At 43.7% G+C, this 14,626-nt stretch overlaps 1 protein-coding gene across 1 annotated transcript in view; it reads right to left on the reverse strand.

Annotated features, from left to right (window-relative positions):
• LOC134611180 (cytosolic phospholipase A2 gamma-like) overlaps positions 1-11,443 on the reverse strand; it is an 86,039-nt gene extending 74,596 nt beyond the window's left edge. Inside the window, exon 1 of the mRNA XM_063454804.1 lies at positions 11,318-11,443. Within this exon, the coding sequence (XP_063310874.1) occupies positions 11,318-11,381 (64 nt within the window). The 5' untranslated portion in view covers positions 11,382-11,443. The remainder of the gene's footprint in view (positions 1-11,317) is intronic.
• Positions 11,444-14,626: the final 3,183 nt, after the last annotated feature.

Raw genomic sequence — 14,626 nt, forward strand, 5'->3', positions numbered from 1 at the left:
GTTGCCCGCTGACCTCAGACAGGTAGCATAGACCCTGGTGCGCTAACCCGATCCTGGGTCATAGTTGTCTAACACCACCCGACGTTTCCATCCCTTCCAACCCACCCCGACACCAGCTGACTGATTTTGACCGACCGACACATCCTCCCTACCCCTGCCCTCGCCCCCCCCCCCCATCTCCCTACTCTTCTTAACTGTTTCTAACTACTCCCCTACCACCTCTTTGCCTACTCATTCCCCCCTCCTTCCCCACACACACAGTCCGCAGCAATGTCACAGGGATTCCAACCGGCCTCACTCAAGCTCTGGACCAATAACTCCAGAGGCCTCAACATCCCTGAAAAGCGCAGTCAACTCCTGAAGACGTTATGGTCTCTCAGGGTGTCTGTAGCATTCCTACAAGAGACGCACTTTAAAGACGGGGGTGCACCCACACTGAAGGACAGGCGATTCCCTCAGGGATTCTTTGCGAATCACCGGGACTCCAAACGCTCAGGAGTTGCCATTCTCTTTGCGGGGACGGTGCCGTTTCAATGCACTGCCACTCAGGCTGACTCGCTAGGGAGGTTCCTTTTCGTGAAAGGAACCATAGCAGACCGCCCATATACCCTGGCCAATATCTACTGCCCCAACCGTGGCCAACACTCATTTTTGGCCCGGACGCTATCCCAACTAGAGAAATTCCGGGAGGGCCTCCTGATATTGGCGGGGGACGTAAACCTCCCACTGGACCCACGGGTGGACACTTCCCGGGGCTCCAGCGCCATACCGGACCACTGTGTGCGCAAGGCCAAACAAACACTCGCCAGACTAGGACTAGTCGACTGCTGGAGAGCAGCACATCCCGACGGCAGGGACTACACCTGCTATTCTGCCCCTCACAACCAATACAGCAGGATAGACTACATCTTCGTGGCACAGGAATTCCTCCCCTTGCTCATGTCCGCAGATATAGGGATCCACGTTGACTCCGACCATGCCCCGGTGACCGTCCATCTCAAATCACCCCTCTTTAAGCCGAAGGAACGCCAGTGGAGATTAAACGAGACAGTGCTAACTGACGCGGAATGCACTGCACTGACTTCGCAAATACTCACCCAATACTTTGAATCCAACGCCACACCCGAGGTTTCTCCGCTGACTACATGGGAGGCGCATAAATGCGTGGTTCGGGGACACTATATCAGCCTATGTACGCAGCGCAAACGGGAAAACGCCAAGCAAGTCCTGGAACTGACCAAGCAGATTTCGGTCCTGGAAACCACGCATAAACGAGACCAAAGAGACGACATATATCTGCGATTGACAGACGCAAGGAGAAAACTCAGGGACATACTTTCCCAGAAGCTGCTCAACGTACTCCAGAGGTCCAACCGCTATTTTTATGAGTACTCAAACAAATGTGGTAGACTACTTGCCCAGACCCTAAAACAAAGACAGAGGCAAAACCACATACACAAAATCAATACCCAAGGACGGAAAGTAACGCGACTCCCAGCGGAGATCCTGCAGGCGTTTAGGGATTACTACACCGGCCTCTACAACCTGGCAGATCCGACTAATGCGTGTGATCCGGCACGACGCAGACGTGAACTAACGGATTACCTCGCCGCGCATGTCACCCGCAAACTCACACCCGAAAAGGCCGCAGGCATGGAACACCCAGTGTCGCTCGAGGAGCTCCACGCTGCACTCAAGCTAACCAAACCCAACAGAGCCCCGGGACCAGATGGCCTCCCCGCAAGCTACCTCCGCACCTTCAAAGATATCCTACTGCCACACTTACTAACGGGCCTAAACTCGATACTGGAGGGTCGGCAGCTCCCGGTAGACTCACTTAGAGCTGTAGTGACAGTCTTGCCGAAAGAAGGGAAGGACCCGGCCTGCTGTGCGAGCTACCGCCCCATCTCCCTTTTAAATGCAGACCTAAAGCTTTATGCTAAAGTCATGGCACTGCGCCTCGCCCGGGCATTACCCGAGCTGGTCCACCCAGACCAGGTGGGTTTTGTGCCAGGCAGGGAAGCCCGAGACAACACTATCCGGGCCCTTAACATCATTCACTCGGCCAGGGGCCAGGGAGGAGGTCTGGTCCTCCTCTCCACAGACGCGGAAAAGGCCTTTGACCGAGTGGACTGGGCCTATCTCGAGGCAACGCTGCAACACATGGGATTCGGACCCAATATCAGAACCTGGATAGCTGCATTATACACGACCCCAACAGCCAGAATCCGAGTTAACGGTGCCCTCTCTGCCTCGTTTCCCATACGAAATGGCACACGGCAGGGATGCCCCCTGTCCCCCCTTCTGTTCGCCCTCTCCCTGGAACCATTCCTGGAGGCGGTCAGAGCGGATGGGGGTATAACGGGGCATAAGATGGGGGGAGTGGAACACCGGGTCGCAGCATATGCTGACGACATGCTTTTCTTTCTGCAGCAACCCCTGATCTCCATCCCGAACCTCCTGAGCCTCTTCCGTGAGTTCGGGAGGGTCTCGAACCTGAGACTCAACACGGAGAAATCGGAGGCAATCAATATCTCAATCCCCACCGGCGAAGAAATGCACTTACGCTCCCAATTCGGATTCAAATGGTGTGACACTAAGCTGAAATACCTTGGTATCTGGCTAACCAAAGAACTTGCACACCTATATCAGGCAAACTTTGCTCCCATCCTGGCCTCCCTACAGGCCGATATGCACCGTTGGACGGACCTCTACATCTCGTGGTTCGGTCGCATAAACGCGATTAAAATGAACATCCTACCTCGCTTACTCTATCTTTTCCAGACGATCCCAATCTCCCTGCCACGGGAATTCTTCCGCTCTATCTCTGCAGCGATACGGGGATTCGTGTGGAGAAGAGGGGCACCAAGGATAAGTAAACACCAACTGGAACAGCCTAAACAGCGTGGGGGGGTAGGGCTCCCCTCGATACTGGGGTACTACCGAGCTGCCCACCTGCTGAGGGTCACCGACTGGCACGCTCACACGACGGAAAAGCTCTGGGTGGGAGCCGAGGTGACCCAGGTAGGGGGGGAAATCCCCTCGCAATTGTGGAGGACGGGAACCCCGTTCAGTGCCCTCAAGACGGGTAACCCCCTGATCGATGCAACCCTGAAGACTTGGTGCGCCCTGAGATACCCACAACAGCTGACCACCCACACCAGCCCGCTAACACCCCTTACTTACAATCCAGACATTGGGGGAGGTCTAACACCGGCGGACCTGAAAAACTTCACTCAGTCGAACTGGGTCTACATGCGCCAATGGTGCGGCAGTGACACCCTCAAAGCCCTGACAGACCTGCTCCCGGACACTACCCCGACGATCCTTGATCGGTTCCGATACCTACAGGTCAAATCATACCACTCCACAACAGCAGCCAAGCAACAATTCCATCGGGATCTCACACCCTTTGAGAAATACTGCACGGCCGGTCGTCACCTAGAACGGGGAATCTCTACGCTATACGCAATGCTTATGGAAGGAGACAACAGACCACCGCCGAAATTCATCGCCAGATGGGAGAGAGAGACCGGGGAAACCCTGACCGCCCAAGAATGGGATCAAATATTTCAGCTCACTCATAAAAGCTCAATTAGCTCAAAGTACCAAGAGATGAGCTACAAACTGCTGACAACCTGGTACAGGACCCCGGATGTGCTGCACCGCATGAACCCGGACATCGAGGAGACCTGCTGGCGATGTGGAGAAGAGAGAGGCACTATGCTTCATATTTGGTGGTCATGCTCAGCCATCACCCCCTTTTGGGAGATGGTTAACACCAACATCCGGGAAATATCGGACCCGGAGCTCCCGCTCCAACCACTCCCCATGTTGCTACACCACACGACCATGTCACTTAAAACGTACAAGAAATCCCTGACAAAACACCTGCTGACAGCGGCAAAGTCCCTGATACCCACTCTATGGAAAAAGGCCGCCGCCCCCACCTTCCAACAATGGGTGGATAGGGTGGGAGAAATACGCAACATGGAAGCAATGACGGCCTCCCTCCAAGGCCGCACAGAGAAATGCAACCTGACGTGGACCCCCTGGCTTCTGTTCATAACTGCAGACAGGACAACCCCCTGAGACCTCAGCACATACCTTAGCCCTCATCAGCCCCGCACCCCCACACTCCCCCACCCATCTCTTTCTCAACTATTCCCTCCCCCCCTCGCTTCACCCCCAACTCTCCTCCCCCCCTCCCCTTCCCCCCTCGGAACCGAGACAGACACGACTGAACCATACCCAGAACTGGACTGGAACACGCATAGCGTGATGGATTATACACAGACAAAGAAACAACCGGCAGACGGAACCCCACGCGGACGGGATGAGACACCGCCAGCCCCCAGGTCGCTGTACGATACTCCATAGCTCATGACCAGACTCACAGCAGGCGCCGCGATAGACCTGTGTACACGGGTACCACCGAACAGTCACGCCACACGTAGGCAACATCCAGACATGATAGACACACTTAAAAACGCGACTAGACGACCCCAACGGCAGTACCTAGGACTGAGGGAACGGCACACATAGCGACCGAGCAGCAGTGAATGGACAAGACCTAGCGGCCCAGGTAGCTCACCTGTACCCGAAACGGAAGTGCACGAGGCGGGCTGGGCCGGAACAGGCCCCACCCCACGCATGACTGTAGCTTACAGCCCGCCCGCCCGACCCACCTAAGCACTCACACCTGCCACATACACCTTAGCTGACAAATGCACCAGGACCACAATCAAATAATAAATGAATAATTGCACAACTAATATGAGTTACTACGACATGCCGATACAAACACGGAATACTACATTGGTCCTCCAACCTCAGACAACCTCATGTAACCAACAAAAACCTACTGTGTAACTTCAAACGCACATGTATCTGTCAAGCATAGCTATTGCGTGTTCTGTAACCCTTTTGTAACCCCCATCCTATACCCTTTTTCTTTACTGTACCCCCCACTTGATCTAAAATAAGAAAAACCGTAAAATAAAGAATGTCAAAAAAAAAAAAAAAAAAAAAAAAATAACTAATATTAAGTTTTTTTAGATTACGTTCTATCCTAATTTTGAGCTGTGTGTTTATCTTTTCTTGGCAGATTTTAATAGCAGATGTTCTCCTTTCAGAAAAAGATTGCTTATTAGCTTTAGCGAGGTTATAGAATTCTATATAGAGATCTGACAAGATCTTATCTACATTATTTTTTTGATGACTTGCTAGTTTTATCCAGTATCCCCTGATGACTACTTTAAAGGAACACCATAGGCATTCTTTAGATATATCCTCAGATGAATTCTCCTTGATAAAATAATCCATTAGCTTCTCTATATGATCTACATTAGTTTTATCCTTTAATAGATAATCTGCCAATCTCCAGATCGTGGGGGGTCTTCGGGTTCCCACCATATCTGCAATTACCATATCATGGTCTGACCAAGTATTTTCAACGATAGAGATTGTAGACATCGTCTGGATTAAATTTAGATTACCCATAATCATGTCTATCCTCGCCGATGAATTATGAGGGATTGATCTATGGGTCGTATTCTTTTCATTAGGATGGAATAATCTCCAACAGTCATACAATTCCGCTTTCTTTAACACTCTATTTAATGATGCTGCCTGTCTTTTCAGGGATTTGTCTATTTTTTGATTTTTAGCTAATTGTTTATCCATTAAGGTATCACAAATACAGTTAAAATCCCCTGCAATCATAACTATACCCTTTTTTACTTGCTCCACCATGTCTAGAATTTTGAGCAATGTTTTAATTGGATCCTTGTTGGGTAGATACACATTAACCAAAGTGTAATCTATCCCATTCATTTGACCAACCAGTATGATAAACCTCCCGTCTGGGTCTAAATAGTTAAAGCAACAGTCAAAATTAACTTCTCTGGAAAAAATTATTGAGACACCACATTTTTTTTTCCCTTGTATAGAAGCGGAAAAAATCAAAGGATAATTTTTATACGACCAAAATTTCTTCGAATCCGCCATCCAGTGGGTTTCCTGAATAAACCCTATTTGTATACGTTGTTGAACAAGGGTATTGTATAAATAGCTTTGTTTAACAGGGGAATTGAGATCTTGAGCATTAATAGTTAAAACTCTAACCATATTTCAACCTAATCTTCTTTCTCATGCTCCCTGACCATATAAGCGATATATCCGACCGGTTACACATATTACATGACTGACAAAACAACATAAAAACATATATATTTACATAGAAACCTGGAATACAAAAAAGTATTCCATATACTGGGAGTCCCATAGAGTCCCACAGGGAGGGGTATATAGATTTGGAGTATCTTATTAGAAGAGAGAGCGAAGGGAAAAAAAATTGTAATAACAGGCCCATATGGCATTAGTTTTAAGAAACGTTGTAGCTCTCTATATCGTTTCATCTATTACTTATTGTTATTCCTAACATCGTAAAGAGAGTTTTATGGATCAGGTCTTCACTATGTCCACTCTATAAGTATGAGATTAATTATAACGAGAAAAACTAAGGATGCTGAATGTGCGATTAATTACAGTGTCATAGTTAATACTAATAGAAAGTGGTTTAGCTAAAGGTCCTAAGTCCTAATTCAGAGGCCTTGGCCTGTATTTCATTTTATGCATAAAATAAAGTGAGAAATAGAAATAAGCCAGAGATACTAAAAATATTATATACTATCATCAACAATCCCTTATATCCTTATTTACTTCAAGAACAAACAAAAAAAAAAAAAAGAAAACATAATAATAAAAACGAACCCGTGTATCATTAACTTTTTTGAAGAGCATTATATTAATCCAAATCTATTGGTGTTTTACTTATTAATTTTCCCATTTTCCTTTTAAGTGTTTTGTGGATAAACTCTAATTAGTTCTATTATATAGGTGTGAGATTAATTCTATCATAATTATTAAAGCCACTAACTGTGAACTGACTTAATGTGTCTGGGTTACTACTAATAATAAGTGAATTAATTAGTAATTCTAAATCCAAGTGCAAAATCCAAAGCCAATATGTCACTCTAAGTGCATAGTAAAGTGATAACACTAAACTAATAAAACTAAAAATATTATATAATATCTCAAATTAGTGGGATGACCCCTCATTAACTAGATGATGGTAGGGTGGCTACATGTCATTGTCTGTAAGCCAGGCTTGGGCAGTCTCCGGTGTCTTGAAGGACTTCCATAAATCTTTATAGCAAATTATTAAAGCTGATTGCGAGTTCCATTTAAACTTTAAGTTATATTTCTTCAGAGTTGGGAAAATCATAGAGAAAAGGTTTCTTCTTTGCCTCGTTGTAAAAGAGACATCTGTGAGAACTCTTATGTCTTTATATTTTTCATCATTTATCGTTGTCTTTCTAACTGCTTGGAGGATCTGTATCTTAAATACATACGTAGTAAACGCCACAATTACTTCTCGCGGATATAATTGATTCTGTTTTCTATATGAAAGACGATGGTAGCGTGACATCTTAGAGTCTTGCTGTGTAGTAGAAATCCCCAGGCATTCAATATATTTTATTAAAAAGTCCTGTAGTTGAACATCTGATATTTCCTCTGGTATATTTCTGAATCTCAGGTTCAATCTTCTTGATCTATCTTCTAGGTCACATATTTTATCTTCCAGATCTTTCAGTTTCATTGTCGTCTTAGTTTGGATCTCGTTTGCTTTTTGTAGTTGAAATTCTAAAGCCTCTACCTTTTCTTCTATTTTCTGGATACGATCATTTAGCATGGCTAAATCTGTTTTTAGGTCTAAAAATTTATTATTCAGCTCCATTTTGATATCATTAGAGATGTCTTCCAAACATTTCTTTAGAAAAATAGGAGTAACTTCCCCTTTATCTGAGATCTTAGTGGGGGAGGGTAAAGCCCCTATATGTAACGGTTCCAGAGGGGATTGTTCCACACCTTCCAGGTTGTCTTGTGGTACAAAAAAAGCGGAAAGTCTCTTTTCATGTTTCTGACCTTTTTTATCTGACCTGGTTGAGGTTTTATCTGGAATTTTTTTAGTTGACATTTCTCCATGATAAGTAGATATATGTTCTAATAATATTGAAATTTTCAAAGTAACAATATTAGAATGAGATAGTTTAGAAGTTAGGGGTGTATCTGAGTCTCTTCAGTAGATCTCTTCACTGGGAGCATATATTTTTAGAATATAAATACGTATCTTGGTCTCTTCAATGAATTTATATATTTTCAAAGTCAATATAATAGGGAGAGTTAGTTTGAGGCTTAAAGGGATATCTGTGTCTCTGTATCTCTGCAGTAGGTCTCTTCAATGGGAACGTATATTTCCCAGCACATATAGTGGTTTAACCTGTGGTGCCCTGGTGTATGTTGTTTTTCAGGGTAGCTAGATTGAATTGAATTAATTTAAAGCGTAAATAGAGTATCTTCAATAAGAACTTGTCTTTTCAACATGGCTATATTAGCATAAATTAAATTAGAGCTTAGGGAGATATCTCCGTTTCTGCAGTAGATCACTTCAGTGGGAGCATATATTTCATATATTTCATAAAGCATATAGAGGTTTAGCATATAATCCCCTAATTTCTGACACCTCTAAGTTTATATTCAAGAGTAACTTTATAACATAATCAGAAATAATTACTCTCTCCTCTCCCCCTTCCTCTCTTTTCGTTTTCCTCCAGGGATTGTAGTGTCCGTGATATACTTTTGAGGGGAAAAAGGGGCAACCCCCTTTTTTTTTTTTCCCCTCTCCCCCTTTCTGTTAACTTTCCCGTTGTCCTGCCCCTTAGGGGCAACGTTGCACCAGGAGCTTTGCACCCTGGTAATCTTGAGAGGCTTTGGTGGTTTGACCGTTATTATCCCTGGTGTCAAAGTGTCTTGATATCACACTAGCACAAACTGACTCCCCTCTATATAGTGGGGAAAAAATCTGGTGCAATCCGATGTATGTACTCCAATAGGTCATAATCTCACCACATCTTCCAGACTCTTAGTGTCTGCTTATGTTGTGTCCATACGAGCATGTTCGAAATCTCTCCTCCGTCTCTCAGTGTCTCTCGGCTCCACGCGGTGATGGCGGCCTCAACCTCTCCTCAACCTCTCATCTACGATCGTAGCCCCTCCCCACCCGGCGTGAGCGTCATCACGTCATCACGTCTTCCCTTTGCAGAGTATCACCACACACACACTGCATTCATACACCCCCATCATGTCTTTCATTCCTTCTATGAGGAGATGAGTGTGGAAAATAAGATCCCCCATAATGCGAAAAACGTATTTATAGATCTAGCCGAAAGCATTGCTGGTAGTCTTAATGTAACCAACTGCTATGTGTGTGGAGGTACTAATATGGGAGACCAATGGCCATGGGAAGCAAAGGAGGTAATGTATTCCGGTTCTGAGACAGTTGAACAGTTAATATCTTCTCAAAATTATTATCAAGTGGGTGTTAGAGGTAAATCTGAGTGGCGGTTAAAGACCTCCATTATAGGTTATGTTTGCATAGCAAGGAAAGGAATAATGTTTAATACATCTGTAGGAGAATTGACTTGTCTAGGGAAAAAAGCTTATAATGATAGTACAAAAGATACAACTTGGTGGTCAGCTTCAAATGTCTCAGAACCACCTAATCCGTTTGCAATTTATACCAGTTTAAAGGATGTGTGGTTTGACCTATCTGCTACATCTAGTTGGAAAGCCCCAGCAAATTTGTACTGGATCTGTGGTAAGAAAGCCTATTCGGAGTTACCACAGGACTGGGAAGGGGCATGTGTATTAGGTATGCTCAAACCATCCTTCTTCTTGTTGCCAATTGAAACAGGGGAGACTTTGGGAGTTAAAGTGTATGATGTAAATCATAGAAAGAAAAGGAGACCCCTAGATATAGGTACCTGGGAAGATAATGAGTGGCCTCCCCAGCGTATTATAGATTATTATGGGCCAGCTACGTGGGCAGAGGATGGTACTTATGGATACAGAACTCCGATATACATTCTTAACCGTATCATAAGATTACAGGCAGTGGTTGAGATAATTACCAATGAAACATCACAAGCGCTTGATCTCCTAGCAAAGCATAACACTAGGATGAGGACAGCCGTCTACTAGAATAGATTAGCCTTGGATTACCTATTGGCAGTAGAGGGAGGTGTATGTGGGAAGTTTAATCTACGCAATTGTTGTATTTAAATAGATGATGAAGGGCAAGCAATAGCTGAGTTTACTAGCCATATGGTTAAACTAGCACATGTGCCTACTCAAGTATGGAAAGGGTATAATCCGAGTAGTTGGTTTGGTAATTGGTACGAGCAGCTTGGAGTACTCAAGGCACTGGTAGGTGAAGTCATGCTAATCTTGATGCTGTGCCTCCTCCTGCCGTGTCTGATTCCTTTGGTAGTTAGGTCTGTGCAGAGCATTATAGAGAATATAGCAGAGAGAAAGGCTGCTGCACAGATAATGGCTGTTTGCAGGTACGAGGCTTTAATTCAAGGAGAACACGTACAGGAAGAGGAATGCTGAGGGGTTCGTATCTCTAGAGAGTCGCAAAGTCTAGTCTAGTTTATGGCAACTTGAGGTGTAAGCAAACCCTGATTAAGTGATGCATCTGGGATTATGAAATATCAGAAGCATCAAAGGGGGGAATGTGGTGGAATCTCGGTAGAAATAAATTTAGTAGGCCAAGATTGCCACGTGGTATGTGCACGTGCATATGCTGATGTATCGGTCGGTTGGTTGCACGTGGCAACGATACAATCAGTAGTGTAAGGAGCATGTGCAGGATTACAGGATATACGAGTATTCCCCTCCTCCATTGTGCTGGGCAAGCCAAGTGGTCAAACAGGAAGTTAGTCTTTATTCTGTTGATTGGGTTAGAGTACATGTAGGTGGAACTGATTATAGGAGGAGCTATATGTCTATATAAGGGACCTACACTGTACGATCAGGACTCAGATTTTTGCTGTTTTTGGGTGACTTTAGTCCCTCTGAGTCCCGGTCGGTGAATCGGATAAAGATCTCTTCCTTCCTGAAGAAACCTGTGTCCATCTCTCTGTGCTTGGCTTCCGTCAGTTTCTCCGGTTTCACCCCCTCCTTCATAATAATAATAGTAATAATAATAATAATAATAATAATAATAACAAAGTATTTAACCAGTAGAGGTACATTCAGATTACTCTGGTTTTCAAGTTCGTCCTATTGTTACTAGTACGTCCTATTGTTACTATTGTAAAGCGCTGCAGAATTAGAATAATAATAATAATAATAACAAAAGGTCACCTTATTCTTTGGTATGTTTTCTGTTACACGGAGGTCAAAAACTCACCTGACTTGCTGGGATCATAAAGGAAGTTATGAGTTGTTCCCCATTCCCATTGACTGAGATACATCAGTAGAAAACCTATTATTTCCACTTTCCAGCAGATGTCACCTGCACCCAGGGCAAAGAAAAACAAAAAAGAAACACAAAGTTTATTTGTTAGCATGGGTGATCCAGAATGCTTATATGGAGTGTTATAATGGGTTTACTTCAGTAATAGAGAAACAAGTGGATCTTTTGTAAACCATTTGCTGTGCATTGCCTCTGTGTCTTTAGACTTTTTTTTTTACAATCATTTACAATCAAGTCTGGAATATTTTAGACACTGGATCAGGGAAATTTATAAATAAAGGATAACAAACGATAGATAATACCAGGACAGCCATGCAGACAATGTAAATTAAAAATAAAAACATGTTTAAAAATAATAATAAAAGAAATAGAACCAAGTTAACTTTTAGTTATCTTTCAGATTGTGTAAAAAATGCAGGAGCCTCCTATGCGTAAGATAATATTCACTTCTCAGAGCAGGGGGATAAAAACTTCTAAAGTATCTTAACATCTGATTGAAGATGATTTTTTTTTCCATGCAGGCTGCGTGACTCACAGCCAAGGGATGTGTTTTAAGCCTGCATGAGCAGAAATAAAAGGGATTTAACACCTAAATGGCAGAGAATTGAGAGGTGAGTGAGTGTAGGAGCATGATCTATTCACCAAAATGACTTTATTAAGCTAAAGTAGTTTGAATACTTAGTGTCCCTTTAAGATAATTTAAAAACATTGCATATATGTTAAAAATAGTATAAAACCACAAGATGAAAATATTATTTTACAAATCTTTGCAAATGGATAACAATACCTAAACACGAGTGTACAGTGTACTGGTTCTTATGATGGATATTATGTTACTAGTAAAGTTCATAGATAGGAAACAAAATTAATAAGGGAAAAGGCAAAAAGACTTGTAAAGCTGAAATTGTTTATACTAGATCAAGATGTCTTTAGGGGGTATCTGTTAACATTATTTCACTATATAAAATGCAAATACAAGTAGTTGTATTGTTGGTAAGCTCGTTTCATATATTTTTTTCATAGCAAAGCAAGTGGCAAATGCATCATAGGATGCCTTATAAAAATAAATAGAATAAAAAAGCTGTAAAGAAGCTTGAAAGAACTAGTGGAGATTCACATCATATGTGTACATGCCATATAAATATTTGTATAGGCAACAGGATACATATCTCACCTGTGCTATATATAAGTATAGCTATATATTCTTATGATGCTTGAAGTGTCCTCTTTTAAATACATTTTACAAATAGCTTCTGTGTAGCAATATGTGTTTGCAGGTGCGTATTCAGTGACACTGTATGTTGTTTTTTTTACATATATTTTTTTATTTAATTCAAATGTTATTGTTTTGTTTTCAAAAACATGGGATACAGAAAATAAAGGGGTGGGGGATAACAGGTTATTGTTCATTCCATACAGATCCAAAACATTTCCAAATACTGAGATGTGTTGCAACATTCAAGTAACAGTTTTTCCTTACACATGAGTCTACAATTCCAGTTTCTTTATCCCCTTAAGGACACATGACATGGGGTGGAGGAAGGGGTGCAGGATACCTTGGAATATATATCTTTTGGGTTGTGACTAATCTGCTCTATCTGATCAGTAGTTCAGCCATGGCTCCCATATGGTCAAACATTTGACTCTTTTACTTAGAGAGGACAAGCACACATTTTCCATCTCTCTCATATCTTCCACTCTATTAACCCACTGAGTGACTGATGGATGCTCGGTTTGCCTCCAGTGTGCTGGGATCAGCCCATTTGCCTCCCCAAGTAATAACCAGAGTAGGGTTTGCTTTCTCATCTCAGGGAATGTGTTTGGCCACCCCAGCAATATCTGGAATGGGGTCAAGGTTTTTGGTGGTTTTAGGATGTATTTTATTACAGCCAGAACATTGTTCCAATATGTACAGAGGTTTGGGCATTTCCACCAGATATGCTCGATGCAATCCCTCCCTCGCACCTCCAGCATTTATCCCTAAGTGTGGGCCAGAACTGATGGAGCACGTCCGGTGTCCTTTAATACCTTGTGATGTGCTTATAGAACGATTCTCTTCTAAAGAGGCTTACTGATGCTACCATTGGTCTAGTGAATATTTGTGACCAATCTCGGGCTGACATGTGTATGTGGAGTCCCTGCATCCATTGTTTTTGGAAGATTAGAGTTTCTTTTGTGAAAGTGATTATACGCGTTTAGTCTTTGGGTTGCATCGCCGTAGCAATGCTCAGATCTCGCGAGAATGAACTCTAGCCCAGCAGGCTAGAGTTCACTCATACTTCGAACACCAGGGATCAGGGATGGCAGCAAGGATCCCCCTCCCAGGCAAAAGGTAAGAAAGGGAGGGGGGCTATTTCCTAATCTGTCCCCCCACCCCCATACACAATCCTTCCAAACAAATTCAAACACCCACACACACAGCACCCTTTACACACACAGCACCCAGACACACACACACAGACAGCACACACACACAGCACCCACACGCACACACACACACACACACACCACCCTTACACACAGCACACTACCAGCACCCTCAAGGAGCAGACAGCACCCTTACACACACACACACACATACATACACACACAGTACCCTCAAACAGCACACCGCACACTACCAGCACCCTCACACACAGCACACTACCAGCACCCTCAGAGAGCACACAGCATCCTTACAAACACACACACACACGGCACCCTTACACACATCACACTACCAGCACCCTCACACACACACAGCACCCTCACACAGCACACAGCACACTACCAGCACCTTCACATAGCACACAGCGCCCTTACACACACAGCACCCTTACATACACACACCCTCACACACATACACACAGCACACTACCAGCACACGCACACACACACACACATCACTTTCACACAGCACGCTACCAACACCCTCACACACACACAGCACACTATCAGCACCTTCAGAAAGCACACAGCACCTTTACACACACACACACACACACACACACACACTGTACCCTCACACAGTACACAGCACACTACCAGCACCCTCACACAGCACATAGCAAACAGCACACAGCACCCTTGCACACACACACACAACACCCTCATACAGTCATTGCGCCATATATTGTCGCATGCAATATGTAAGGCTATGTCTTGCCACCCTAGATTATATATATAAATATATATATATATATATTTTTATTTTTATTTTTTGCTTTTTTCAATATAAAATATTGGTCCTTTCAGAGTAAAATT

This window comes from Pelobates fuscus, chromosome 5 (assembly GCF_036172605.1).
Source record: "Pelobates fuscus isolate aPelFus1 chromosome 5, aPelFus1.pri, whole genome shotgun sequence".
Taxonomy (NCBI): domain Eukaryota; kingdom Metazoa; phylum Chordata; class Amphibia; order Anura; family Pelobatidae; genus Pelobates; species Pelobates fuscus.